The sequence below is a fragment of the Oryx dammah genome, unplaced genomic scaffold, assembly GCF_014754425.2.
Source record: "Oryx dammah isolate SB20612 unplaced genomic scaffold, SCBI_Odam_1.1 HiC_scaffold_29, whole genome shotgun sequence".
Classification (NCBI taxonomy): domain Eukaryota; kingdom Metazoa; phylum Chordata; class Mammalia; order Artiodactyla; family Bovidae; genus Oryx; species Oryx dammah.
This window is the reverse complement of record NW_024070213.1, coordinates 6,057,506-6,082,137: the sequence shown is the minus strand read 5'-3', so window position 1 is coordinate 6,082,137 and position 24,632 is coordinate 6,057,506. Positions and strand designations below refer to the sequence as shown.

Sequence of the window (24,632 nt, the reverse complement as noted above, 5' to 3'; positions counted from 1 at the left end):
CATGTCTCATGGCAAGGCATAAAATAAAAGTAAAGAAAAATAAAATTAAATAAAACCTGCTCTGACCCCTGGGTCCCCAGGGTGGGCCCTGGATGCCGAGGCCAGAGCTTGGCAGACATGCTTGGTCAACCTTCTCCCTGGGGTTCCCAGCTGCCCTCTCCTTCTGTCCTGGGCCTTCAACATGGGAATGTCCTCGCGTCTCTCAAGTCTTTTCAGGAAGACTGCATCCTCACTGTGGCTTCCCTTGACATCGTGGCTAAAGGACCCACCCCTCCCCCACTCTCCTTGCACTCCCTGGCTTTACTCTTCTGCCTTGCGTGCTTGCTGTGTGCGCAGCTGCCCAGAGCTCTATTTTCTGGTCAGCTGGTTTCTCCTCCACTGGGTCCCCCATTTGGCAGTGAGCCCTGTATCACTGCCTGAACGCGTTATCTCTAGATCTCCATCACCCACACCCCAGCCAGGCATACAGTAGGTGTCAGTCAATATTTGCTAAATGAATGATCAAAGCAAATCACAGTAAGAATAAAATTCAACCCTAAGTTGGCACAGAGGGTTTGCTGGCCCATGGATCCCTGAATTGCAGAGAGATGTGGTTATGGCCCCAGCAGGAGGGGCTTACCTAGGGTTGGGGGGATCCAGAGAGTCTTTGGGAGGGAGGCTCCCAGGCGAGGAAGGGACTCCCTGTGGGGTTGGGCTGCTCTCTGATAACAGGATCCACAGTCCACTGGCCCTGGGACAGGCCAGCAAATCTCAGTTGGGAAAGGGAAGCTGAGGCCAGCTATGGTGGGTGGAAAGGACACTGTAGCAGGAGTAGGGAGACTCGGGCTTGAATCTGCCTCTGCTGTCCATGGGCTGGTTGGTCTCTGACAAGTGGCTGGCCTTTTTCAGAGCCTCAGGTTTCTGATCTGTAAGATGGGGCCACCAGGATTCTCTTGCCTGTACTGATACGTGGACTGTTCATGTGCACCGGTGTCTGTAACGTGGGACAGAGGTAAGGACTGCAGGCAATAATAGAACATGCTTGGCACTGGGATTGGGGGATCTGAATGGATCATGGCAGCTACTATTGTTATTGTTATCGCTATTATCATGTGCCATCTGATCCTTTTTTGGACTGACAGGAAGCCAAGGCCTTCTACAGGCCCAATTCCTATTCAAACAGTTTTTGCTTCCTCCTGTCCATTTAATCTGCATATTACTTGGGAATCTTGCAAGGCAAATATTTTCACCCACCCTTTCCTTGGGCACTTCTATCCCCTATCTGTCCCTAAACTGTCCTTTTTCCTCTATCTGTTCTGCTAATGTTTGTTGTTGTTCAGTTGCTAAGTTGTGTCTGACTCTTTGTGACCCCAGGGACTGCTCAGCAGCACACCAGGCTCCTCTGTTCTCCACTATCTCTCAGAACTTGCTCAAACTCATGTCGATGATGCCATCCAACCATCTCATCCTCTGCCGTCCCCTTCTTCTCCTGCCTTCAATCTTTCCCAGCATCAGGGTCTTTTCCAATGAGTCATTCTTTCCACCAGGTGGCCAAAGTATTGGAGCTTCAGCTTCAGCATCAATCCTTCTAATGAATATTCAAGGTTGATTTCCTTTAGGATTGACTGGTTTGATCTCCTTGTAGTCCAAAGGACTGTCAGGAGTATTCTCCAACACCACAATTCCAAAGCATCCATTTTTCAGCCCTCAGCCTTCCTTATGGTCCAACTCTCACATCTGTACATGACCACTGGAAAAACCATAGCTTTGACTAGACGGACCTTTGTCGGCAAAGTGATGTCTCTGCTTTTTAATGTGCTGTCTAAATTTGTCACAGCTTTCCTTCCAAGGAGCAAGCGTCTTTTAATTTCATGACTGCAGTCACTGTCCCCAGTGATTTTGCAGCCCAAGAAAAGAAAATCTGTCACTGCTTCCACTTTCCCCCCTTCTGTTTGCTATTAAGTGATGGAGCCAAATGCCATAATTTCAGTTTTTTAAATGTTGAGTTTCAAGCCCGCTTTTTCACTCTCCTCTTTCACCTTCATCAAAAGGCTCTTTAGTTCCTCTTCACTTTTTGCCATTAAAGTGGTGGTGGTGGTGACCTGGTAGCTAAGTTGTGTCCGACCCTTGCAACCCCCATGGACTGTAGCCCGCCAGGCTCCTCTGTCCATGGGATTCTCCAGGCAAGAAGACTGGAGTGGGTTGCCTTTTCCTTCTCCAGCCACTAAAGTAGTATCATCTATTTATCTAAGGTTGTTGATGTTTCTACCGGCAATCTTGATTCCAGCTTGTGCTTCATCCAGCCCAGCGTTTCTCATGATGTACTCAGCATATAAATTAAATAAGCAGGGTAACAATATACAACCTTGTCATACCCCTTTCCCAATTTGGAACCAGTCTGTTGTTCCGTATCCAGTTCTAAGTGTTGCTTCTTGACTCACATACAGGTTTCTCAGGAGTTAGGTAAGGTGGTTTGGTAGTCCCATCTCTTTAAGAATTTTCCACAGTTTGTTGTGATCCACATAGTCAAAGGCTTTAGTGTAGTCAATGAAGCAGGAGATGTTTTTCTGGAATTCCCTTGCTTTCTCCAAAATCCAGTGACTGTTGGCAATTTGACCTCTGGTTCCTCTGCCTTTTAAACTCAGCTTCTATATCTGGAAGTTCTCAGTTCATGTATTGCTAAAGCCTAACTTGAAGGATTTTGAGCATAACATTGCTAATCTGTGAAATAAGTGCAGTTGTACAATAGTTGGGACATTCTTTGGCATTGCCCTTCTTTAGGACTGGAATGAAAACTGACCTTTTCCAGTCCTGTGGCCACTGCTGAGTTTTCCAAATTTGCTGACCTATTGAGCACAGCACACCTACTATCTGCCTGACACCATGTCTTCACCTTGGAGACCCCTCTGGAAACATTCTTACACATAGCAATGAGATCATGGCTTGCTTCGCACCTCTCTCTTTAAAAAAAATACTTACTTGTATTTATTTGGCTGTGTGTGCCAGGTCTTAGTTGCAACAAGTGGACTTAGTTTCTTGAGCAGAGATGAGCTCCAGGCCCCCAGCATCGGGAGCATGGGGCCTCAGCCGCTGGACCAGCAGGGGGGTGTGCTTCCTCTCTCTGCATCTGTTTTCTCACCTGCTGAGCGCGTTTAGAGAGAAGTCCCTATTTTGGAAGGCTCCTCCTTCTGTCTGTAAAGCAGCCCAGCACAATCCAGGCTTTGTAGGGTTTGGAGTTCACCTGATTTGAGAGGCTCTCACAGAAGGGATTACAAAATCAGAAGGGCCAGAAGAGAGGGAAGGAGGGGTCTTGAAGCCGAAACTCCACTGGGAATTCACTAAACCTTTGATGATTGACTTCCCTGGTGGCTCAGACAGTAAAGCGTCTGTCTACAATGTGGGAGACCCGGGTTCAATCCCTGGGTTGGGAAGATCCCTTGGAGAAGGAAATGGCAATCCACTCCAGGACTATTGCCTGGAAAATCCCATGGACAGAGGAGCCTGGTAGGCTACAGCCCATGGGGTCGCAAAGAGTCGGACACGACTGAGCGACTTCACTTCACTTCACTTTGATGATTATCTCCTCTGACCCTCCCTCTAACCCTGTAGGGTGGAGGTGGGAGGGGGCATGCCGCCATCCCATTTTACAGATGAGAACAATGAAGAAAAAAAGACATATGTATATCCATGTCGTCAATCCAGAGGTGGGGAGAAGGGGCAGGGGGACTCCCAGTAGGTAGCAAACAGCAGAACTCAGGGGAGGGGAGCGCCCTGGAACCTGCTGTTTCTCTCTCAGAAGAGGCAGCAGGATGGAGGCACACAAGCCTGCGTGTTCCTGGGACAACAGCTACTTTGTAATCCCAGTGCTCTGCCCTGCCCTCCTTCACCTCCACACACTCCAGCTTAATATCAGGCTGGGAACTCAAGACCCTACTCCTCCCTAACCATCCCAGGGCTGGGGACCACCCCTCCTGGAATTTTTCTGATGTCTCCTCTCTCCTGGGAGGTTTCTGGGGCCCTTCTCTGCCACCCATTTCCCCCAGACCCAGGAGCCCCAGAGCAATGGGGGGCTGTCCTCACCATGGCAATAGGAACATAGGTGAGGTGGATGGTACAGCTGGAAGGATAGGGGGTGGGAGGAAGCAGGGGCAGGAAGACCCCTGGCTTTGGTAGGATGCTGCTGAGGCTGTTTCTACAGAGCTGGGGTCTGACTTTTCACATCTGTGAAAAAGACTTAAAAATACCTAAAGCCTGGACTTCCCTGGTGGTCCAGTGGTTAAGAATCCACCTGCTGGGACTTCCCTAATGGTCCAATGGCTAAGGCTCTGAGATCCCAGCGCACGGAGCCTGGGGATCGATCCCTGGTCAGGGAACTAAGATCCTGCATGCTGCAGCTCCGGGAGTTGGTGATGGACAGGGAGGCCTGGCGTGCTGCAGTCCATGGGGTCGCAAAGAGCCAGACACGACTGAGAGACTGAACTGAATTGATGCTGCAACTAAGAACTGGCGCAGCCAAATAAAGAAAGAAAGAATCCACCTGCCAACGGAGAGGACACAAGTTCAGTCCCTGGCCTGGGAAGATACCACATGCCTCAGAGGAATGAAGCCCCTGCAGCACAACTACTGAGTCCACTTGCCTGGAGCCCTTGCTCCACAGAAGCCACTGCAGTGAGAAGCGCAGACAGCTAGAAAGAGTCCACGGGAGCAACATGAAGGCACAGCACAGCCATAAATAAATAAATTGTAAAAAAAAAAAAAAAAAGCCTAACGCCTGATGGTTGCAGGGCCTGGGGGAGGGAGGAGGAGTTATTGTTTAGCAGGTGTTTTCAAACATGGGAAGTTATGGAGATGGCTGGTAGTGATGGTTGAACAGCACTATGTGCTTTGCCTCTTCATACTGCTCATGGGGCTCTCAAGGCAAGAATACTGAAATGCTTTGCCATTCCCTTCTCCAGCGGACCACGTTTTGTCAGAACTCTTCACCATGACCCTTGAAGAGCTGACTCATTGGAAAAGATTCCGATGCTGGGAAAGACTGAGAGCAGGAGGCAAAGGGGCAACAGAAGATTAGATGGTTGGATGGTATCACTGACTCAATGGACATGAGTTGAGCAAACACTGAGAGATAGTGGAGGACAGGGAAGCCTGGCGTGCTGTAGTCCATGGGGTTGCAAAGAGTCGGACACGACTGTAGGGACTCAACAACGATGTGAACACCACTACACAGTGCACTTCCAAATAGTAAAGACGGTACATTCTGTTTTGTGCGTTTCCACGCAATTAAAAAAAAAATGTTGAAGAAAAAAACAAACCCAAACAAAACTGAACTCCTGAAGCTGCCAGCACAGAGAGCTGGGATATTTGAGCACTGAAGTCACGCTGTCATTTAGCAGGTCATTAAGTTCTCTTTCTTGCATGTGGATGAAAAAAAAAAAAGGCATCAAGAAGCCCTAAGGACTTCTTGGAGGCAATCCATGTCAAGACCCTGGATCACCCACCCAAATGCAGTCAGGGGGATTCATCCGGACAGTTCTGTGGAGCGCACCACAAACTTGTAGAGCGCAGGAGGCAGACACTAAACCAGTAAACAGGTCACCCCCTAGCAGTTCTGTTTGCCTTTTGGACCCCGCTAGGTCCTGGAGTCGGGCGAGGAGGCGGCCCTGGGGGCGGGCCGGGGCGGGGCCGGCGGTTGACACCCGGGCGCACGCGGGCCCCTAGCCGCAGACAATACGCCTCGCGGCTCGAGCGCTGTGGACGCCGCCGCCGTCACCACCCGCCGCCACTGCCACCGCCGGACGCGAGGTGAGCCCTCCCGCCCCTGCTGTGACCCTCGCTCCGCTGCCAGCCGCCCCTCCGCCCAGTCCGAGCCCGGCAGGTGAGCGCCCCGGGGCTGCCCTGGGCGCCCGCTGGAAGGCAGAGAGGCCAGTGGCCCCATATTTTCCTGTCCCGGTTGGATTACTTACTTGCGGGCGACGTCTGGGGACCCCGGCTCCGAAACACCCATCTCGCTGGCCGAGGTGGCGGGGGAGGGGGGCTCCAGTTTCCCGGTGGGCGATCTTGGCATCCGCGGCCCCCTGGGGGCCTCAGTCTCCGCATCTGTGCAATGGGGCGGCCGGTCTGCGCCGCGCCCGGGGGACCCGGCGCCCGATCGCCCTTCTCCTCCCTCCGAGGCTGGACTCCCAGGTCCTCTGGGCATCGGACCCGAACGCAGGGCTGCCAGCCCAGGGCCGCGACAGCGCGGCCACCAAAAAAAGAAAAAAAGAAAAAGGATGGGGGCGGGGGGAGGAAGATGGCGTCGGGCACCGGTTCCCGCCGGCCCCGGGGTGCCCGGGAGCCGCGCACCGGCCAGGGGGCCCGGGCCCGGCCGGACGCGGGACGCGGGGAAGTCCGGAACAGGAACTGCGCGCCGGGCGGGCGCGGCGCCCTCTGCCTGCCCACGCCCGGGGCAGGTGCGCCCCGCGGGGAAGGCGCCCGGGCCGCTGGTGCAAAGCAGGGACCACCGGGCGCGCCCCATCCGGGGACCGCGAGGCGTCCCGTCGCCAGCCCCGCGCGGCCAGGACCAGCCCCGAGAGGCTCCGGGCTCCCCACCTCCTGGGTGTGAGTCGTTTTGTAAACCGTTAATTGTTACTATAGTTTTTGCCAGGACGTTGTTGTTCTTGCCGCTGCTGCTGTTGTAGCATTTTCCGAGCACCTATGCGGCTTGGTTTCCTTCCTAAGCTTTGCTGCAGCTCCCCGGGAAGGGAGGGTTATGGCTTTATCCTTACCACTTTAGGGAGGGCTCTGTGCTGGCCGGCCTCCAAGGACGGGAGGCCTCCTTGTACGGTTGGAGAAACTGAGCCTGAGTTCAGGAGGCATTATAAATGCTGTCTAGCCAAAAAGCCCAGAGCTGTTTCCTAAAAGCCAAGCCAAGCTCTCCACTCAGCCACTTTCTGGTTGTGTTGTCTTCGGTGGGTTCTGGCACCCCTGAACCTCAGTTGCTCATTCTGTAAAATGAGTCCATGAGGTTTCCCACCAGGGCTGGAGGAATAACACTCCCGAGTGTTGGTGGCCGTTAGTGACTTCTCCGGAGTTAGCTCTTTAACTCTATTCTACTTATTCTGGGCTGCCCTTGGAATGAGTTCTTAGGAGGAGCGGCACATCTGGGGCGATTGGCACCTGATGCCTCAGTGGCTGGGATCCCAGTCTTAGCACTGGGCTGGTGGTGCCGGTCTTCCCCACGGTCTCATCTCCCCTCCCTTCTCAGTCCAGGATTTGGGGATTTCCCGCCGTCTTAACCTCAAGGTCACTGTGGCTTCTCCAGCCTAACCAACATTAGATTGTACACGTTTACTTTTGCTTGTGTTTGGTTTGGGAGGAGTGGGGTCTAGGGAGAGTGGTTTCTGGGGGGCAGGGCCTTGGAATGTCCTTCGGGGCAGGAAACATTTTTAATCTACCCTCTAAGATGGCTGCCAGGTGACTTTATTTTATTTTTGTGATGGGAATGTTTCTCTAAGCACCAGAGGTTCTGTGCAGCCTTCCATGGGAGCGGGTGAGGCCTAAAATAAGTGGAGTGATGCACTGTAACAGCGCCCCTGTGGATGCCAGACTCACTGTCTCAATTGCTTCCTCCTCCGAGAAGCCTTCTGTGAATACCTGGTCTAGAGCTGCAGCCCTCCCTCTGTTCCCGGGGGGTTCCTCTGCCCTAAAGCTCTCTCTCTCTCTCTTTTTTTTTTTTTTTTTGGATAAGTAAGAAGTGAATTTATTTAGAGAGATACACATGCCGTAGACAGAATAGAGAATAGTGAGAACGGCCTTGGGAGAAATACACTCTACTGACAGTGTGGGCTGGCCGGGGATTTTACTGAATTGTTTTCGGGACTCTAAGACAGTGTGGAAATTACACATGCTCACTTAGTCTGATTTACACAAGCCCATAGCTCCACTGGAACAGGAATTTATTATTATTTTTTTCTTTTTCTTTTTGGCCATGCCGCACAGCTTGTGGGATCTTAGTTCCCCGACCAGGGATCAAACCTGAGCCCCTTGGCACTGGAAGTGCAGTCTTAACCACTGGACTGCCAGGGAAGTCCCATAACAGGAGTTGAGAAAGATCACACTAGAGTATCCCCTCTGCCCGTCACAACCTGGGCACTCTGGGAAGAAGCTGGTTAGAGCTTCTAAACATAGCTGGTTGTATGTATCAATATGTTTATTGTAAGTTTTCTTAGGTGGTCAGTAAGTGTAGAAACTGGGCTTCCCACGTGGCTTAGACGGTAAAGAATCTGCCTGCAATGCAGGAGACCTGAGTTCCTTCCCTGAGTTGGGAAGCTCCCCTGGAGGGGAGGGCATGGCAGCCCCCTCCAGTCTTCTTGCCTGGAGAATCCCCATGGACAGAGGAGCCTGGCGGGCTACAGTCCACAGGGTCACAGACGCGACTGAGCACAGGCGTAGATACAGAAATTGAGCTGCAAAGAAAGGAGAGAGCAGTGGTCGTCTGCCTTCTCACGTCTGGTCGTCTAGGAAATGGACGGGGGTCCTCGGTGAACGGCTCCATCCACCAGTGAGTCTTGACCCTGACCTCCGAGGTGTTTCCCCCTCTCCCTGGAAAGCATCCTGTTTTTAGTGATCCCATTAAGTTTGTAGACAATTAATGGCTTCTGGCTTCCCCTCCCGTGGCCGTAGTGGATCCCACGAGAGTCGGGCTGTTTTTCTCTTGGCCCAGAACAATTCTTCGGTGTTTCAAGGAAGTTCCCGGCACGCTTGGGTTTTGTTGTCGGCGGCCACCAGGAAGCCTGCGGCGGGTCTGAGTGGACGTGTGCGGCTGGCGCTTTGTCCTGCCGTGGGTTGGTTGGGGCCGGGCCCTGGGTGAAATACAGAATATAAGCCAATAAGTCCCCGGCCGGAGCCCCTCGCTGGCCTGGAGGCGGGCAGGAGAGGCCGGGCCTGGTGGTCAGGGCCCTGGGGCAGGCTTGGGGAGGGCAGCTGATTTCCCTAGTGTCAATATTGGGCTGTGACAACACAAAACACCGCTGGGCCTTGCCAGGCGCTGCTGGTAAACCTGTTTTTCTGGAGGTGGGAGAAGACACGGGGTCACCCAGAGTCTGAGAGGAGAGGCAAGCTTGGGGCCAAAGCGGGCAGCCCACCTGGCTCTCTGGGCAGAGGCGCTGGGTCTGGCATGGAACTCAGCGAAGGCTCGAGGCCAGCCAGGGAGATGGGCGGATTTCCCATTTGCAGACAATGACGCATCCGGGAAATCCCAGCGGTGAACTGGGTGGGCGTGCACCTCTGCTCAGCTCCAAGTTCATGGACCAAGAGCCTCCCGTTAGCGAGCACTGACTGTATACCGCAACCCTTTTGGCACTAGTGATCGGTTTCCACCGACTTGCGGGGAGGGGATGGTTTGGAGATGATTCAAGCACGCTACGCTGATCATGCTCTTTCTTTCTGTTATTATTCCATTGTGATATAGAATGAAATAATTATATAGCTCACCATCATGCAGAGTCAGTGGGAGCCCCGAGCTTGTTCTCCTGAGCTCAGGTGGTCATGCGGGCGTCGGGGAGCGGCTGTAGGAGCGGATGAGGCTTTGCTCGTTCGCCTGCTGCGTGGCTGGGTTGTCAGCAGGCCGCACGCCTGTCCGGGTTTGTGGGCCAGGGGTTGGGACCCTGCTGTATAACATGTATGCAACCTCTGCCTCCTCTCGAAAGCTGAGTGTGTCCAGTCCAGCGTGCCCTGGCCAGGAATTGACTGTCCTGGGAGCCCAGTCTCTTCGTTCTGTTGGACCTTGTATTCTCTGGTTCCCCTGGGCTGTCCTCATTCACTAGTTCCTGCTCTGAGCCAGGGCAGACAGACAGGTAAACATTTAATGAGACTGTCATGGGCTGTGTGCCTAATCCAGGTCTGTTTACACAAGGTGCTGGGTTAGGAGCAATTAATTCTGTCCTGGGAGGAGGTGAGTTCTGAGCCTGGAGGAAGACGCAGGTCCCTGATGCCAACCTGGGGAGGTAGCAGGAGGTGTAAAGGTGGGCTTGAGGGCGTGGAAAGAGAGGAGTAGGCAGCCCAGGATCTGTCCTCGGAAAGGGGAGCCCCTAAGGCTGCCGACTGGAGGGGGCCATGTCCAGATCTGGTAAGTGGTTGAGACCCCGCAGCGCTGGGGAGACCCAAAACTGTCTGGCAGGAAGGAGACCATGAGGGCCACGTCTCTCTGAGCCCTTAGTGTCTGGACCCAGGAGCACATAGTCCTTCATGTAAATTCTTACGAACTTTAATTGAAGTATATTTGATTTACAGGATTGTGTTCAGGTATACAACAAAGTGATTTGGATATCCGTATATATATATGTATATATATATAATCTCTTCTATTAGGTTATCACAGAACACTGAACGTAGTGTCCTGTGCTATATAGTAAGTCCTTGGTTGTTTTATGTATGGTAGTGTAGATCTGTTAATCCAACACTCCTGGTTTATACTCGCTGTTTCTCCATTGGTAAACATAAATTTTCTATGGCTGAGTCTCTTTAGTAAATAGATTTATTTGTACTGTTTTTTTAGATTTCACATATAAGTGATATCAATTGTCTTTCTCTGTTTGAGAATGATAATCTCTAGGTTCGTACATGATGCTGCAAATGGCAATAGTTCATTCTTTTGGGGGAAAAAAAAAAAGTGAAAGTCAGTCACTCGTGTCTGACTCTTTGCGATCCCACGGACTGTAGCCTACCAGGCTCCTCTGTCCATGGAATTCTCTAGTCAAGAATGCTGGAGGGGGTTGCCAATTCTTTCTCCAGGGGATCTTCCCAACCCAGTGATTGAATCTGGGTCTCCGCATTGCAGGCAGATTCTTTACTGTCTGAGCCACAGGGAAGCCCTCATTCTTATTATGACTGAGTAATATTTCATGTGTGTGTGTGTGTTGGGGGTGGATTTCCCAGGTGTGTGGGGGGGCTTCTCAGGTGGCTCAGCAGCAAAAGAATCCACCTGCAATGCAGGAGGTGGGGGCTGGATCCCTGACTCGAGAAGATCCCCTGGGAAGGTAATGGCAGCCCAACCCACTCGGACATGACTTCACAACTTAACAACAGCAACACACACACACACACACACACACCACATCTTAAACTAATCATCGGTTGATGGGCACTTGGATTGTTTCCATGTCCTGGCTATTGTAAATAGCACGAGTGCGAATATGAGTTTTCATCCTTCCCAGGTGTGTGCCTAGGAGTGGGGTTGCTGGATCATATGGTAGCTCTGTTTCTAGTTTTTTAAGGAGCCTCCACGCATGGTGGCTGTACCAGTTTCCGTTCCCACCGACAGTGTCGGGGGGCTCCCTTTCCCCACACCCTCTTGAGCGTTTATTGTGTGACATACAGCCTTTCTAAACGTATGTGGCAGGCCCAAGCAGTACCTTGATGGCCGCTCTTTTTCTAATGAGATGGGAAGCCCGGGGCCCCTTTCAGGGGGCAACAGGGACGAGGTCCACTGGGACCCCCTCCGGACTGGGCTTGCAAAGTCTCCTCACCGTGATTCCCCCACCCGGTTCCTCCTCACTTCATGACGTGTGCATTCTAACAAACACTGTAGTCTGGGTGGTTCATAAGCCACAGATACTTCTCTCTCACTGTTCTGGATGCTTGAAGTCCAAGGTCAGGGTGCCACAGACTTCCTGTGCCCCCAGTGGAATATGTGAAGGGAGCACTCCTGGGCCTGGTTTAGCAGAGTCCTAACCCATTAGCAGAGCCCTCGGGATCTCCTTGCCTCCCTGGGCCCTCCCCTCCTTTCTCCATCATGGGCATTAGGTTTTCCACAGAGGAATTTGGGGCGGGGCAAAAACTTTCAGACCTCAGCCGACTGGTTTAAAGCCAATTTCAAAATCAGTTGTCAAGAGAATTATTCATCTGTTACACTTTCTCTTTTTTTTTTTTTTTTTTAATGTATATTTGAGTGGGAAAGAACAGAAAAGAATCTGTCCCCAGTGCTTGTTTAGTGAGTGAAGAATTAGGGGGTCCAGCTGGGCTTTTGGCTAAGATCAAGTGTAGTGTGGGAATTTCCTGGTGGCTCAGTGGTAAAGAATTCACCTGCCAATGCAGGAGACGAAAGAGAAGCAGATTGGATCCCTGGGTTGGGAAGATCCCCCTGGAGGAGGAAATGGCAACCGGATCCAGTATTCTTGTCTGGAAAATCCCATGGACAGAGGAGCGTGGTGGGCTACAGTCCAGGGGGTCGCAAAGAGTCAGACACGACTGAGCGACTGAGCACAGGGGCTAAGGAATTTGTCCAGAGGACCACAGCCAAGCTGGACCAGAACCCAGGTGTGCCTGCAGCCCAGGGCCCCTTGGCTCAGCATTTTCCTTCATAAATAATGTGTAACCAGTGAGATGTAAACACAGCTCAGGGCAGGTTCCATGTCTTGCTCCTGTCAATCACAGCTAACCTTGACTTCTTTCCATGAAACGTGGAGGCCCACCTCCTTCCATTTCGGAGGCCGTCAACCTGCCAGGTTGGGAGGAGAAGGGGGCACTGGTTTTGCATCACTCTTTCCGCTGACATCCTGAGATCCTTGGGTCAGGCCCTGGGGACCTGGAGCCCAGTCATCTTACAGCAGTTCTGGCCAAGAATGTGTCCTGGAGTTGGGGCCAGATTTCATGGAGCTCCTCTGCTTAAGTGGGCGACAAACCCTTCACTGTTCGTTTTTATTTGTTTCAGCTCCACTCAGAATATTGTTTTAAGTTAATTTTTGGCTGCACTGGAGTTGCTTGGGCTTAGATGCCCTGAGGTATGTAGGATCTTCCCAGACCAGGAATCGAACCCATTTCCCCTTGCATTGGCAGGCGGCTTCTTATCCACCAGGGAAGTCCTGAACATTTTTAATAATGCACATTTCTTAAAAAAAAAAAAAAAAGTATTTATCTTACAAATTGTCCCGCAATCCAGATATATAGTAGCTTGGAAAATAATGTTTAGAAAACAAAAACCAATGTAAGAGACGGATTAAAACAGCTAGAACAGTACAAGCTTTATATGGCTCTGATTTTACGGTTTTCTTATTGCATCACCAGTGTCAGAAATCTGTTCCTTCAGCTGGCTCCATTGCTCAGGATTTAAAGAAGTACCTTTTCTTCCTGGTTTTATTTCACCTTCCAGATCCATCCAATAGTCTCTCACAGCCCTTCACTGTTCTAACCCTTAGTTGGTCCCGAGGGAGGCTGGACTCAGTAGATGCAAATCAAAAGGGCGTGGGGTTACTGAGCTTTAAACTACAGGCCAGAGAGGGCAAGCCTTTGCCCGAGGCCACCCTAGCCAGAAGCCAAGTTGGCTTTCTCACTCTCTCTTTTGTTTAATATATTTTATTCTTATTTATTTGGCTGCGCCGGGTCTTGGCAAGTGGGATCTGGTTCCCTGATCGAACCCAGGCCCTCTGCACTGGGAGCTCGAAGTCTTAGCCCCTGGACTCCTAGGGCAGTCCTGAGGTTGGATCTCTTGCAGTGTCTGCACCTGGTTCAAGGTGGCCCAGGGCAGCACCTGCGCCAGGCTTCGGGGCAGAGGGCTGAGATGCTGGTGCAGTAGTAGGGCTGAGAAAGCCTGTTTCAAGCTGTGCTCAGTGGCTCAGCCATGTCCGGCTCTCTGTGATCCCGTGCACCATAGCGCCGCCAGGCTCCTCTGTCCATGGGGATTCTCCAGGCAAGACTACTGGAGCGGGCTGTCACCCTGCTGGCTTCCAACTCCTACGCTGAATTTCCAGCCTTTTGCTTAAAATACCTTTCCCTCCTCTTACCTTCATCTCATCTCCCTCCCACCCCCCCAGCCCCACCCCCGCCCCTACCCCCCCCACCCCGTTGTTTCTCCATCACTTAAGGGAAGTGAGTCCCGCCCACCTGAGACCAGCTGCTTCAGGCATCTGCAGGTTCCTAAGTCTGGCCTCCCCTGCCAGGTGGGGAGGGCGTGGGTGGGGTGGGGGCTGGGACGGGTTGGATGCTCGATTCCTGAAATAGACCTTGAAGACAAACATCACCCTTTCAGACAAACATCATCCTTTCAGAACGAAAACTCAGGTGATGAACTGGAAACAATTATTTTTGCTCGATTTTTTGAATCAGTGAGACTAACCCCAACATTCAGGAAGATAGAAACATATAGAGTTAAAAAAATTTAAGTCTCCTTCTTACCTTTGTGCCAGAGAGGCCCCTTCCCCTCTTTCCTGATCTTTCTCTTTTGGGAGATGGATCTGTGCAGATAGAGGTGTTTGTCTTTTTTTTTTTTTTTTTAACATGTGTGCAGCACAGAAGACAAAAGCAGAAGGGGATGACAAGATGAGATGGTTGGATGGCATCACCGACTCAATGGACACGAATTTGAGCAAACTCCGGGAGATAGTGAAGGACAAAGGAGCCTGGCAGAGGAGCCATGGGGTGGCAAAGAGTCAGACACCTTAGCCACTGAACAGTAATAATCCAGCAGAGTTAATCTGCGTTCCCCGCTGTGTTCACGTGCCTTCAAGATCTTGGCGCAGTGGTACCTGCCAGGTACATGCAGGCCTGCGCAGAGGACACATTTCTAGAAATCAAAGGGCTTGTGCGCTTGTGACTTTGATAGACACTGTCAAACTGACCCCCAGAGAAGTAGGGACTAGCGGTCTCTCACTCCCTTCTGGATCTGTTGATTCCTTAACCAGCTATGGAGCCTCCCGCTCCCGCGAGGTGGCAGAAAATGGGCAACCGTTGTATCTTTTGATGTTCTTTGTAACCCTGGAGGCTGTGCTGCTTCTGTGCAGGAGAACTCTCTTTGAGCTGGGTGACTGCTCCTGGTCTCACAGCAGTGACAGGGCTGGGACAGGAACCTGCCTCTGTCCTGTCCAAGTCAGGGCTTTTCTGCTTGATGCTGTGGGCACTGAGTACTTTGTACGCCATGGCATTGGAGGGGCCATGTGTATGTGGGGGCCCTCGAAGGCAAAGACTGGGGGCCAGGGCTTTGCATCTGGGTCCAGAGCATCCACCAGCCTGGCCCAGAGGACTCACTTACCAGAGGGGGCCTCACCTGTTCCTGCTTTGCTGCAAGGCCCTCAGGGACATGGGGAAGGTTGGGCTGGGGGTCGACTCAGGGTTCACACCCCCACAAGGCGGGGGCAGCTGTTTCCATCCCAGGGTGTGTGTGGAAGAGGCACGCCCGTGACACTGCAGCCTGGCTGGTCCAGAGCTGATGCCCCCTCCTTCCAAGCCCCGCAGGCGTCCTCGTGACTGTGGGGGCAGTGAGGTTCAATTTGCATCCTGAGATCCAGCGGAAAATGGGTTTCCACTGCGTGTGTAGGAGGGTGAGCGTGGGCTGCCGCCTGCGTGAGTGTGCCTTCCTTTACACCAAAGAAGAGTTTTAAACTCCTCCTTTGCAAATACGCTGGGAAAAAAAAATAGACGCTTGAAACCAGTCCAGGTTCCTGGATCTGCAGCTGCAGTGATGTCAGCTTTCGCCCCCCGTTTAGTCACTCAACAAGCATTTGTCTGCCCGGTGCTGGGGGCTGGGAAGCAGGCATTAATAACGATAGTGACGGCAGTTCCTTTTTTTTTTTAACTTTTGTTTGGCTGCACCACAGGCAGGGCTTGCAGGATCTTAGCTCCCCAACTAGGGATGGAATCCCGGGCCCCCTGCAGGGTAAGCTCCGAGTCCTAACCCCTGGACCACTAGGGAAGTCCCAGCTCCTGGTTGTCCCCCGTGGAATGGCTCTTGCTGGTGTCCTCATTGAGGAGTCAGGGAGCTGGGCACAGGGGTTGTCCCCCAGGACACCCAGCGGGGGCCAACAGGGGTGTCAGAGGAGAGCGAGAATGGCCAGCGGCACTGCCCAGGCGAAGACTGGAGGCCTGACATGTTTAGTGTGGTGGGAGCTGGGTTAGGATTGGGGCAGCAGGGCTGAGGTGACCAGGGGGAGAAGCAGCTCCTGGTAGTGTCCCCTGAGGGGCCTGGGGAGCGATGGAGCAGGTGGAGGGGTCAGATCTGAGGCTGCTGCGTGGAGGTCAGATTGGAGGCCCCCAGCAGGAGATGCGCCAGACGGGACGGGCCCAACCCTCAGCCTCCACTGGAGGGAGGCGGCCGCTGGGAGGGACCAGCTCTGGGGGGCTGCTGCAAGGCCCCTGTCCCCACTCTTGGCCACACTGTCCTCTCGCTCGGATCTAGAGCCCCAAGGCCAGCCTAGGTCTACTTGTTGATTCTCTTCCTTTAGTACCAGCCAGAACCATTGACTGACTGGGGCAAGAAGGCTAAGGACTTGAATTTCTTCACTTCTCTTTTTAATAGATACAGGGTTAAGTGGTGAGCATTTTCATTCACGTACAGGGCTTAAATCAGTGCTTGACCATAGCTGATACCCAAACATCAGCCAGGATTATAAGACAGGGCTGGTTCTTTTTAAAGAAAATATTCTTTATTTGGCTGCACTGGGTCTTACTTGTGGCATGTGGAATCTTTAGTCCCCTGACCAGGGAACCTGGGCCCCCTGCATTGGGAGTGCAGAGTCTTAGCCACTGGACCCTCAGGGAAGTCTCTAGTGCTGGTTCTTGCCTGGAAAAGGAACCCTATTAGCATGGGACCATTATGCCTATTTAGCAGATAAGGAATCTCACTGCAAGTGAGTGGTTGGTTAGGATGTCAATTCAACATCCCCCCACCTGTTCTGGAGCATCAGGGCAGGGCTCAGATGATGATCAAGGGAAGAGGAGAGTCTGGTGTCTATCCCAAGCCAGCTCTGATCAGAGAGGTCCAGAAGGGTCTGGGGACCCACATGAAGGTGCAGAAGGGGCAGGCCTTGCCCCTAGACGTTGAGTCCAGTTGAGGAGGCACCACTCATGATGCTCAGCCACCTCGAAGCTGGTCACACGCAGTTTAGGCCTCACGCCCGAGCTGCCAGTCGTCACTGTCCCAGGTCAGGCACTGGTCCTATAGGACTCAGGGACCCTCATCCTTTGGTACCCAAGGTGCCCAAGGATTCTAGGCATGTCTGCTGGGAACTGAGGGATGTTGGGATAATGGCTCAAGGTGAAGCTCAGGCCACGTGCCCAATGAAGTCCCCTAGCGACCCCTTACCAGTGGGGCAAAGGTGTCTGTGGGAGCACAAGCCATCTCTGGGAAGGGAACAGCCCCATGCAGAGGGGCTTGAAGGGGGAGTGAGGGGCTAAGGGAGCAGGGAGACAGATGCAAATGAGGGCTGGGGCAGCTTTCCCTTGAAAATGGCCATTTGCATAGACACTCAGAGAGCTCCTGGTCAAGTTCCTGAAATGCTGGAACACAAGGTCAAGTTCACTGGGCTTAGAACCTGTTTAATGTTAAAACCTGTCTCTATTTATCTGGATCTTTTAAGTCCTTTAATGGAATTTGTATTTATCCATGAAGGCATTTTTTGGGGGGGTCATTCCCCCTGCATTGCACAGTATGCGGGATCCTAATTACCCAACCAGGGAATGGAACCCGTGATCCCTGCAGTGGAAGCTGGGAGTCTCCACCACTGGATCACCAGGGAAGTTCTTGTCCATACAGATTTTAAGTATCCTTTCTTAGATTAAAAAAAAAATCATTTATTTCCTGATCAGAAACCTTATATTTCCACAGTTGTATTTACTGTCTACAATATTTTCAGGTTGTCTTGTAGGAATGCTCTTGATTTTTCTGTGTTGATCTAGCTTGTTAAGACTCATTTATGGGACTCCCGGGCAGTCTAGTGGTTAACACTCCATGGCCCAAAAAAGAAAGAAGAAGTTTGTTGTTATCATTCTTTAGGAAGTTGTGTCCAACTCTTTGTGACCCCATGGACTGTAGCCCGCCAAGCTTTTCTGTCCATGGCATTTCCCAGGCAAGGCTACTGGAGTGGGTGGCCATTTCTTCCTCCAGAGTGTCTTCCCCATCCAGGGATCAACCCTGAGTCTCCTGCTTTGGCGGGCAGGTTCTTTACCACTGAGCCACCAGGGAGGCCCCAAAGAAAAAGACTCATTTACCATTTTTCCCCATAAATCTAACAAGTCCACTCGCCTCCCCGACCATGGCATCAGTGCCCCTCCTTCCAGGGGGGTTGACCTGGGAGCAGGGTCTGTGGCCCTGGTTCAGCAACTCCTAATCATAAGGGGAAGGGATAAGAGTCATCCCTGGCTACAGAAGTGGCTTCAAACCGCACTAGTTATATCATCTACTCTTGGGCAGTGTGGCAGGTGGATCTGGACTCACTCCATAGCTTTTAACTGATAGACCCCAGAACGAAGGGGTGAAGATTTAGGCACCCAGAGTGCCACCTGCGCTGGGTGTCTGTGTTGCTAACAGCCTTTTAGGGTCTTAGAAACGTCCCCGGGACCCTCCCTGTCTGTGTGGCGGGCCTGCTGGTTGGCAGCGGGGTTGGGGTGGGGTCGCTGGCAGCGGGGGCAGCCTGCTTTTGACACTCTGCCTGCAGGCGCCCTCAGCAGGTGGCTGCACCATTCCCCGAAGCCCGCCTGGGGTGCCAGGGGCCAACCTCCTGGCTCCACCCACCAGGTCTGAGCTGACATCGCCCTTCAGCCCACGGGGGAAGGGGCTGTCCTGACAGGTGCGGGTGGCACCTGTCAGACTGGGGCTGTTTTGTGGCCCCCGTGGCTGTGTTTACACGTCAGCTCTCTGCAGCCCCAGCGCCCGCGACCTGCCTTTCACGTCTCGCTTTCATCTGGAACAGATGTAGAACTGTTTCTCTCCCAGGACACTGAATCAGGCCGCTCCCTTTGATGCAGGCTCTGGCCACGCATTCTCTGTGGAACAATGCTGTCCTTGTGCGCTTTCTTTCTCAAAGGCCAGGGTGCCCCAGACGCCCAGACACCTGTGTGCGCCGTCAGATGATGGCATGTCCATCTCTGCGTGCAGTTTGCTCGCACTGTTGAGAATGACTTGTCTAGACTCGCCCGGCGGCACCTGGAGGACCCAGGAAACTGACCTGCCTGCCCACGAGCCCCTGCCCTGTCTGTGTTTCCGGCCGTCGCCCTTTAGCGCTGAGAGCACGTGCGCTCTGTGTGTGGCTCTGCGTCCCTGTGCTTGCGTACCTCTTAGCCGCAGTCAGGAATGGACATTGGTCCACCCTGGCCTGGGGAGCAGGAGGCCTGGGTGTAAACCAGTTGACTGTTGATACAGTTAATTTGGCGGGGGGCACATCCATGGCATGTGGGATCTTAGTTCCCTGACCAGCAGTGGGACTGGTGCTCCCTGCAGTGGAAGCACAGAGTCCTAGCCACGGGACTCCAGGGAAGTCCCCACCATCAATTGTTATTGAAAGAATAATGGATTGAGGTACAAGGTCATAACAGTGCTGCTCCCCACCAGACTGTGCTCAGAGTATCAGTACTTGGGACGCCCCTGATGGTCCAGCGGTTAGGAATCTGCCTTGCAGTGCAGGGGATGGAGGTTCGTACCCTGGTTGGAGAACGAAGATTCCACATACCTTGGAGCAACTAAACGGGCGCGTCACAACTAGACAGTCGGAGCACCGGAACGAAAGGTCCCACATGATACACTGAGACCCAACACCGAGCCAAATAAATGGATCAATGTTTTCAAAACTGTTTTGACACTTAAAGGAGGTTCCTTCATCCCCCAGCAGCCTAGTGGGCCGGGGGGGTGTGCCGATGAGAAAACTGTGGTGTCACACAGCTCCTGAGTGGAAGAGCTGGGATTTGAACTCGGGCCCTTTGGCTCTTCATTGTGTTCTGGAGCGAAGGCTGTTTGATACAGCATGGGGTAAATTCTGGTGAGCGCGGTCATAGGCCTAACCAGCTGTCACACCTGATGATGTAAACAGAGCTGCCCAGTCTGTGTCTGCTCCCCTTCAACCCCCGGCTCAGACTGAGACCTCTTTGACCAGAAGTGGGTTACAGGCCCACCACTAGCTGCAAGGCATGCCCAGGAAAGTGAGAACAGAAGTATTAGAACTGGCGTAGATGAGCACATGTCAGGGCCACCCCAGTGAAAGCTAGTTCTATTAGCAAGGAGCCCGGGCAGTGGAGAGGCGAGACTGTCAACTGGAGAAAGGAGGTTGTAAAATACTGCGGAAGGAGTGATCCCATTTTTTTTTAAAGGTTCTCATTAGTTATCTGTTTTATACATTTTGTTGTTCAGTCGCTAAGTGGTGTCCACCTCTTTTCGACCCCATGGACTGCAGCACGCCAGGCTTCCTTGTCCTTCACCATCTCCCAGAGTTTGCTCAAACTCATGTCCATTAAGTCGGTGATGCCATCCAACCTTCTCATCCTCTGTCGTCCCCTTCTCTTCCCTGCTTTCAGTCTTTCCCAGCATCAGGGTCTTTTTCAGTGAGTCAGTTCTTCACATCAGGTGGCCAAAGGATTGGAGTTTCAGTTTCAGCATCAGTCCTTCCAATGAACATCCAGGGTTGATTTCCTTTAGAATGGACTGGTTGATCTCCTTGCTGTCCAAGGGACTCTCAAGAGTCTGCTCCAGCACCACAGTCCAAAAGCATCAGTTCTTTGGCTCTCAGCCTTCTTTATGGTCCAACTCTCACATCCATACATGACTATTGGAAAAACCACAGCTTTGATATATGTCAATCCCAATCTCCCAGTTCATCCAACCCCACCCCTAGGCGTGATCCCGGTTTTGAAAATGTGTGTGCTGTGCTGTGCATGTGTTTAAAAACTGACACTATCTCTCTGGGAGTTGGGATTGTGAGTGACTTTTCCTTGCTTAGCCTGTGATATTTGCCTCTTTCTGCTTAGGGGCAGTAGCAGTAGGAAGCTGGCAGAATCCAAGGAATTGGCACTCTGGATGGAGCCCAGCTTTAGTCCTCTATGACATCAGACATTTGGGATTTTTTGTTTGACTATAGGCCTCTTGGGGATAGCATTAGAGCCTTGCATTTATAGTCTGATTTTCTCTTTTTTGGGGGGGCCACACCATATGACTTGCGGGATCTTAGTTCCCCAACCAAGAATTGAACCTGGGCCACGACAGTGAAAAGTGTCAAGTCCTAACCACTGGTCCGCCAGGGAAGAAGTCCCTGATTCTCTTTTCACAAAGGAAGAAGGCGAGACCCCTTATAAATCTCCAAATCCCTGAGAGATGGATGAGAGAGAACAGAGAGGCATGGTGACCCTCCCAGAGGTGCACAGCAGAATTCATGCTAGGAGGAGCCGGGGTGGAGGTAAGGTGACTAGTAAGTGATACCCCAGATTGCACACTTCTGAGCCTCCAGTCCTTGTCTTTTTCTTCCAGAGAAGAAATGTATCAAGCAAGACCCCTCTCTAGGAACCTCTTTTTGTACACCTTCCTACAAAACCATGGCCCAGGCTTCCTGGATGACCAAGACTCGGGGCTTCCCGGCGTGACCAGTATCTTGGAGGTCCACCCCATCTCCCCCTACAGGTAGGGGTAGCCTTGGGCCCGGCCCACCCTCATTCCTGGTCAATGACTGTGGCAGGTGGTTAGCAGAGCCCTCTGCATTCTCTGGGCAGGGCTGCAGCGTGGAAATTCCCCAGGCGTGGTCACGGAGGCAAGCGCCCTGGGCGGAGCTGCTCACAGAGGAACCCCTCCGAGCACCCAGCATAGTCAGTCCCAGGACCACCCTGCAGTGCTGGCCATCAGAATGACTCAAGCTCGTGGCCTTGACAGAGTGCCTCCTGGCCCTTCTGATCACAGTCACATCAAGGTCTCATAAGAGATGGATTTGGTTTTAGAGAACCAGCAGGAGGTGGCTTCAGATGCAGTTCCCAACCCTGGCGATCAAGGCAGGGAGGAGGAGACTGTCCCAGCATCAGTGCCAGGCTTCTAGAGGCTTCCCTCCTGCTTCAGGCCTCGGAAAACTCTTAGCCATTAGGCCTTGGGCGTGGGCTTGGGGCTGGTTGGAATCTTAGGTATGGAGGGACTTGGGAACCTGCCCCCTTCCCCTCTGTGTAGATGGAGTTGGGGGCGGTGTCGTCCTGACTTTAGCCTGCCACCTGATTGCCTGCCGGCCCTCCCTAGCGTCACCGTCCCCCCTCCTTTCCTCCCCACCTCCCCGCCCAGACTGGGCAGGTGGCCGGGGCTAGGCTGGGAGGGACTTGGAGTCAGGGGAATTTCCAGCCAAGTCACCAGGTTGGAATGTGGGCAGCACCCTGGAAGCAAGGCTGAAGCTGGCCCAGGTGCCCAGAGTGTGAATGTGAGCATCTCCATTTCCATCAGGGAGTCAGGGGTGGGGGAGGGCCACGTAGCCCCTCCTTTCTCAGAAGGGGTGGTGACATCAGAGGTGGGTTCGGGATTAGGGGCTGGGAAACACGTCCCAGGGTGCCTCCCTGGACTTTCTGGGGTGCTCGGATTACCTTGGAGGGGAAGGGAGGCTAATTGTTGTCACAGGCATTGAGTACCTCCCTGCCCTCCCACAAAGTGGGGGGGTGGGGGCAGGCTCCACCAGGGCAGCCCCCTCCCCAGGGTCCAGCATCTGTGCTCCAGGGACCTCCCCCGGGGATGGGACCTCACTGGCTTCTTCTGAAGCAAAGTAGGAGCCAGAGGAGGGGGCATGTGAGGGTTCCCTGCCCCCACCTTGCTGCCCCCACCTTGGTGGATCTGGGGGTCTGGGGGCATGGGGTCACCAGCCCAACCACCCCAGGCCCCTTTCCTTGCCTCCCCACAGTGACAGTCCACACTACCTGGCCATGCAGTTGGCCTCCATTGCCGACGAGATGGAGCTGAGGTTGCTGCTGCCCCAGTTCGTTGAGCCCTTCTGGATGACCATGTACAGGTGACAAGCCCCACTGGGCCCAGCACGCCCGTAGACCAGGGCTGGCCCCTCTCGGCTCCACTCCCGGTGTTGGGGGCGGCCCGGAGCCCAGAGCCCTCTAGTCCCTGGAGCTGTCCCAGGCCGCAGACCCCAGTGCCCTCCTCTCCCCTCTCCCCTCAAGCCAAGATAGCCCCTTTCCAGGAGAGTCTTGACTGAAGACGACAGGAAGTGCTCAGGGAGCCGGGATGGAGCTCTCTGCCCAGCGTTATGGGCAGAGCCTTCTGCGTGGGGGTGGGGGTCCTTGCAGGAAGACTCAGCTGCCAGCATTTGCCAGCTTCCCTGTGGGTTCTCAGAGCCTCGCAGACTTGCCCGGGTGAGACCAGAGAGAACCATGACTACTGAAGACTAGGATGCAAGCTGGCAGGGGGTCTTGGTGTCCAGGGAAGCAGCCTGCCTTAGAGGGGCCCAGGTCTCTCTCGGAACGCGACTCCTCCTGCACCAGCCTCTGGGAGCCCATGAGCGGTGGGGCGTCGCCCAGCTCCCAGGACGAAAGTCCAGATCCCCACGGGATGAATTTAGAACCAGAGGGCCGGGTGACAGTGGGTGGGAGGGGACAGGCCCTCTCCTCCCCAGCGGTCCCTGGGGGCCACCTCTTGCCCCTGCTCCTGTGTAACGGCCCTGCCCCCTTTTCTGTCTTGCAGCTTGTTTTTCCCCTACAGCCATGTAGGGCTCAGGGATGTTCTGAGAAGCTTTATGGTGGCTTTCACCAACCTCAGGGAGAACCGAAGGCTCTGGAGCTTCCTGACTCTCAGGGACCAGGTAAGCGACCTTGATTTCCATCCGGTGAGTGGTGACTGCTCTGAAGCGGCTGCTTGGGGCTCCCCCTCCCGGATGTCACTCCCGACTGTCTTGTCTTGCCCGCTCCCTGCATCTTCTACCGCTGCCTGGTCCCCAGGGGCCTCTGGGTTTGAGGCTGTGGTTCGTGGGCTGGATGCACGCATCTGCTTCCTCATCTGGGCTGTGTTTTTCCCCCTCTGCCAGGAATTGCCTTCATCAGGCAGACCGGCTGCTCACAGTTGCCTCTTGTCCCGACGAGCAGCTTTCCGGACCCCACCCCTTCCCACCCCGTTAGTGCGGCCTGAATGCCCCAGTCCATTCTGTCAATATCACACCGGTTTTCCTGGCAGACCAGCAGCCCCCAGTGGGCCGGCCTCTTCTCCTGCTGCACCCTCCGGGCCACGGTCCTCTCCTACCCCTCCCGTGTTTCTCATCTTTCTGGTCACCCCGTCCCAGACCCCCCCAGTTCTTCCTGCGGCCCCCACGTTAGCCGACGACTCCCCACACCACCCCCGTTCCCACCCTCGCCTGGCTGGCTCCCTGCGTCTGCAGGGCGGGGGCTTGAATGGGCGGGCCTCCTGCCGACTGAAGGTCCTCACCTGTTGCCACCTTCATCCCACAGGTGTCGCCCGGCCTGTGGCCTGAGCTGGCGCTGTCCCTGCTGGTGGTGGCGATGCTCAGCTGGGGGTACCGCCTCCACTGACCGAGCGGCTGCTCGTGTGGGGGTGGGGCTGGCTCCTCCCCCTCGACCACCACCCTGGCGGTGGCCCTGTTTTGGCGGTGTTGTCTTTTAACTGTTTTCTGATGATGCTTTTTTTTTTTTTTAATTTAAACTCTGAGTGCTGGGACACTGAGGTTCATACTAGTTTTTTTTTTTCCTGTTTTTTTTTTTTTGTAAGAGAAATGAATTTATTATACCTCTGGGGTCGTTACTGGTTAACGACCCACTCCCCCGGCCCCAGCCTGCTCTGCGGTGGCCTGTCCTGAGACGGAGCCTCCCTCTCATGGGTTGGTTGAACAGGGGGTGGCGGGGGGAGTGCTGGTCACACCCCCGTGTCTGGGATGCCCGTGACACAGGGAATCTGCTGGAATGGATTTCTGCGGGGCGAGTAGAGCTCAATAAAATGTTGGTTTCCAGCC

General features: G+C 53.6%; 1 protein-coding gene across 1 annotated transcript in view; it reads left to right on the top strand.

Annotated features, from left to right (window-relative positions):
* Positions 1-24,632, top strand: part of LOC120857677 — a 33,671-nt gene extending 9,039 nt beyond the window's left edge. Inside the window, exons 3-7 of the mRNA XM_040233361.1 lie at positions 5,613-5,781; positions 21,176-21,325; positions 22,569-22,676; positions 23,357-23,474; positions 24,115-24,632. Of these exons, the coding sequence (XP_040089295.1) occupies positions 5,613-5,781; positions 21,176-21,325; positions 22,569-22,676; positions 23,357-23,474; positions 24,115-24,195 (626 nt within the window). The 3' untranslated portion in view covers positions 24,196-24,632. The remainder of the gene's footprint in view (positions 1-5,612; positions 5,782-21,175; positions 21,326-22,568; positions 22,677-23,356; positions 23,475-24,114) is intronic.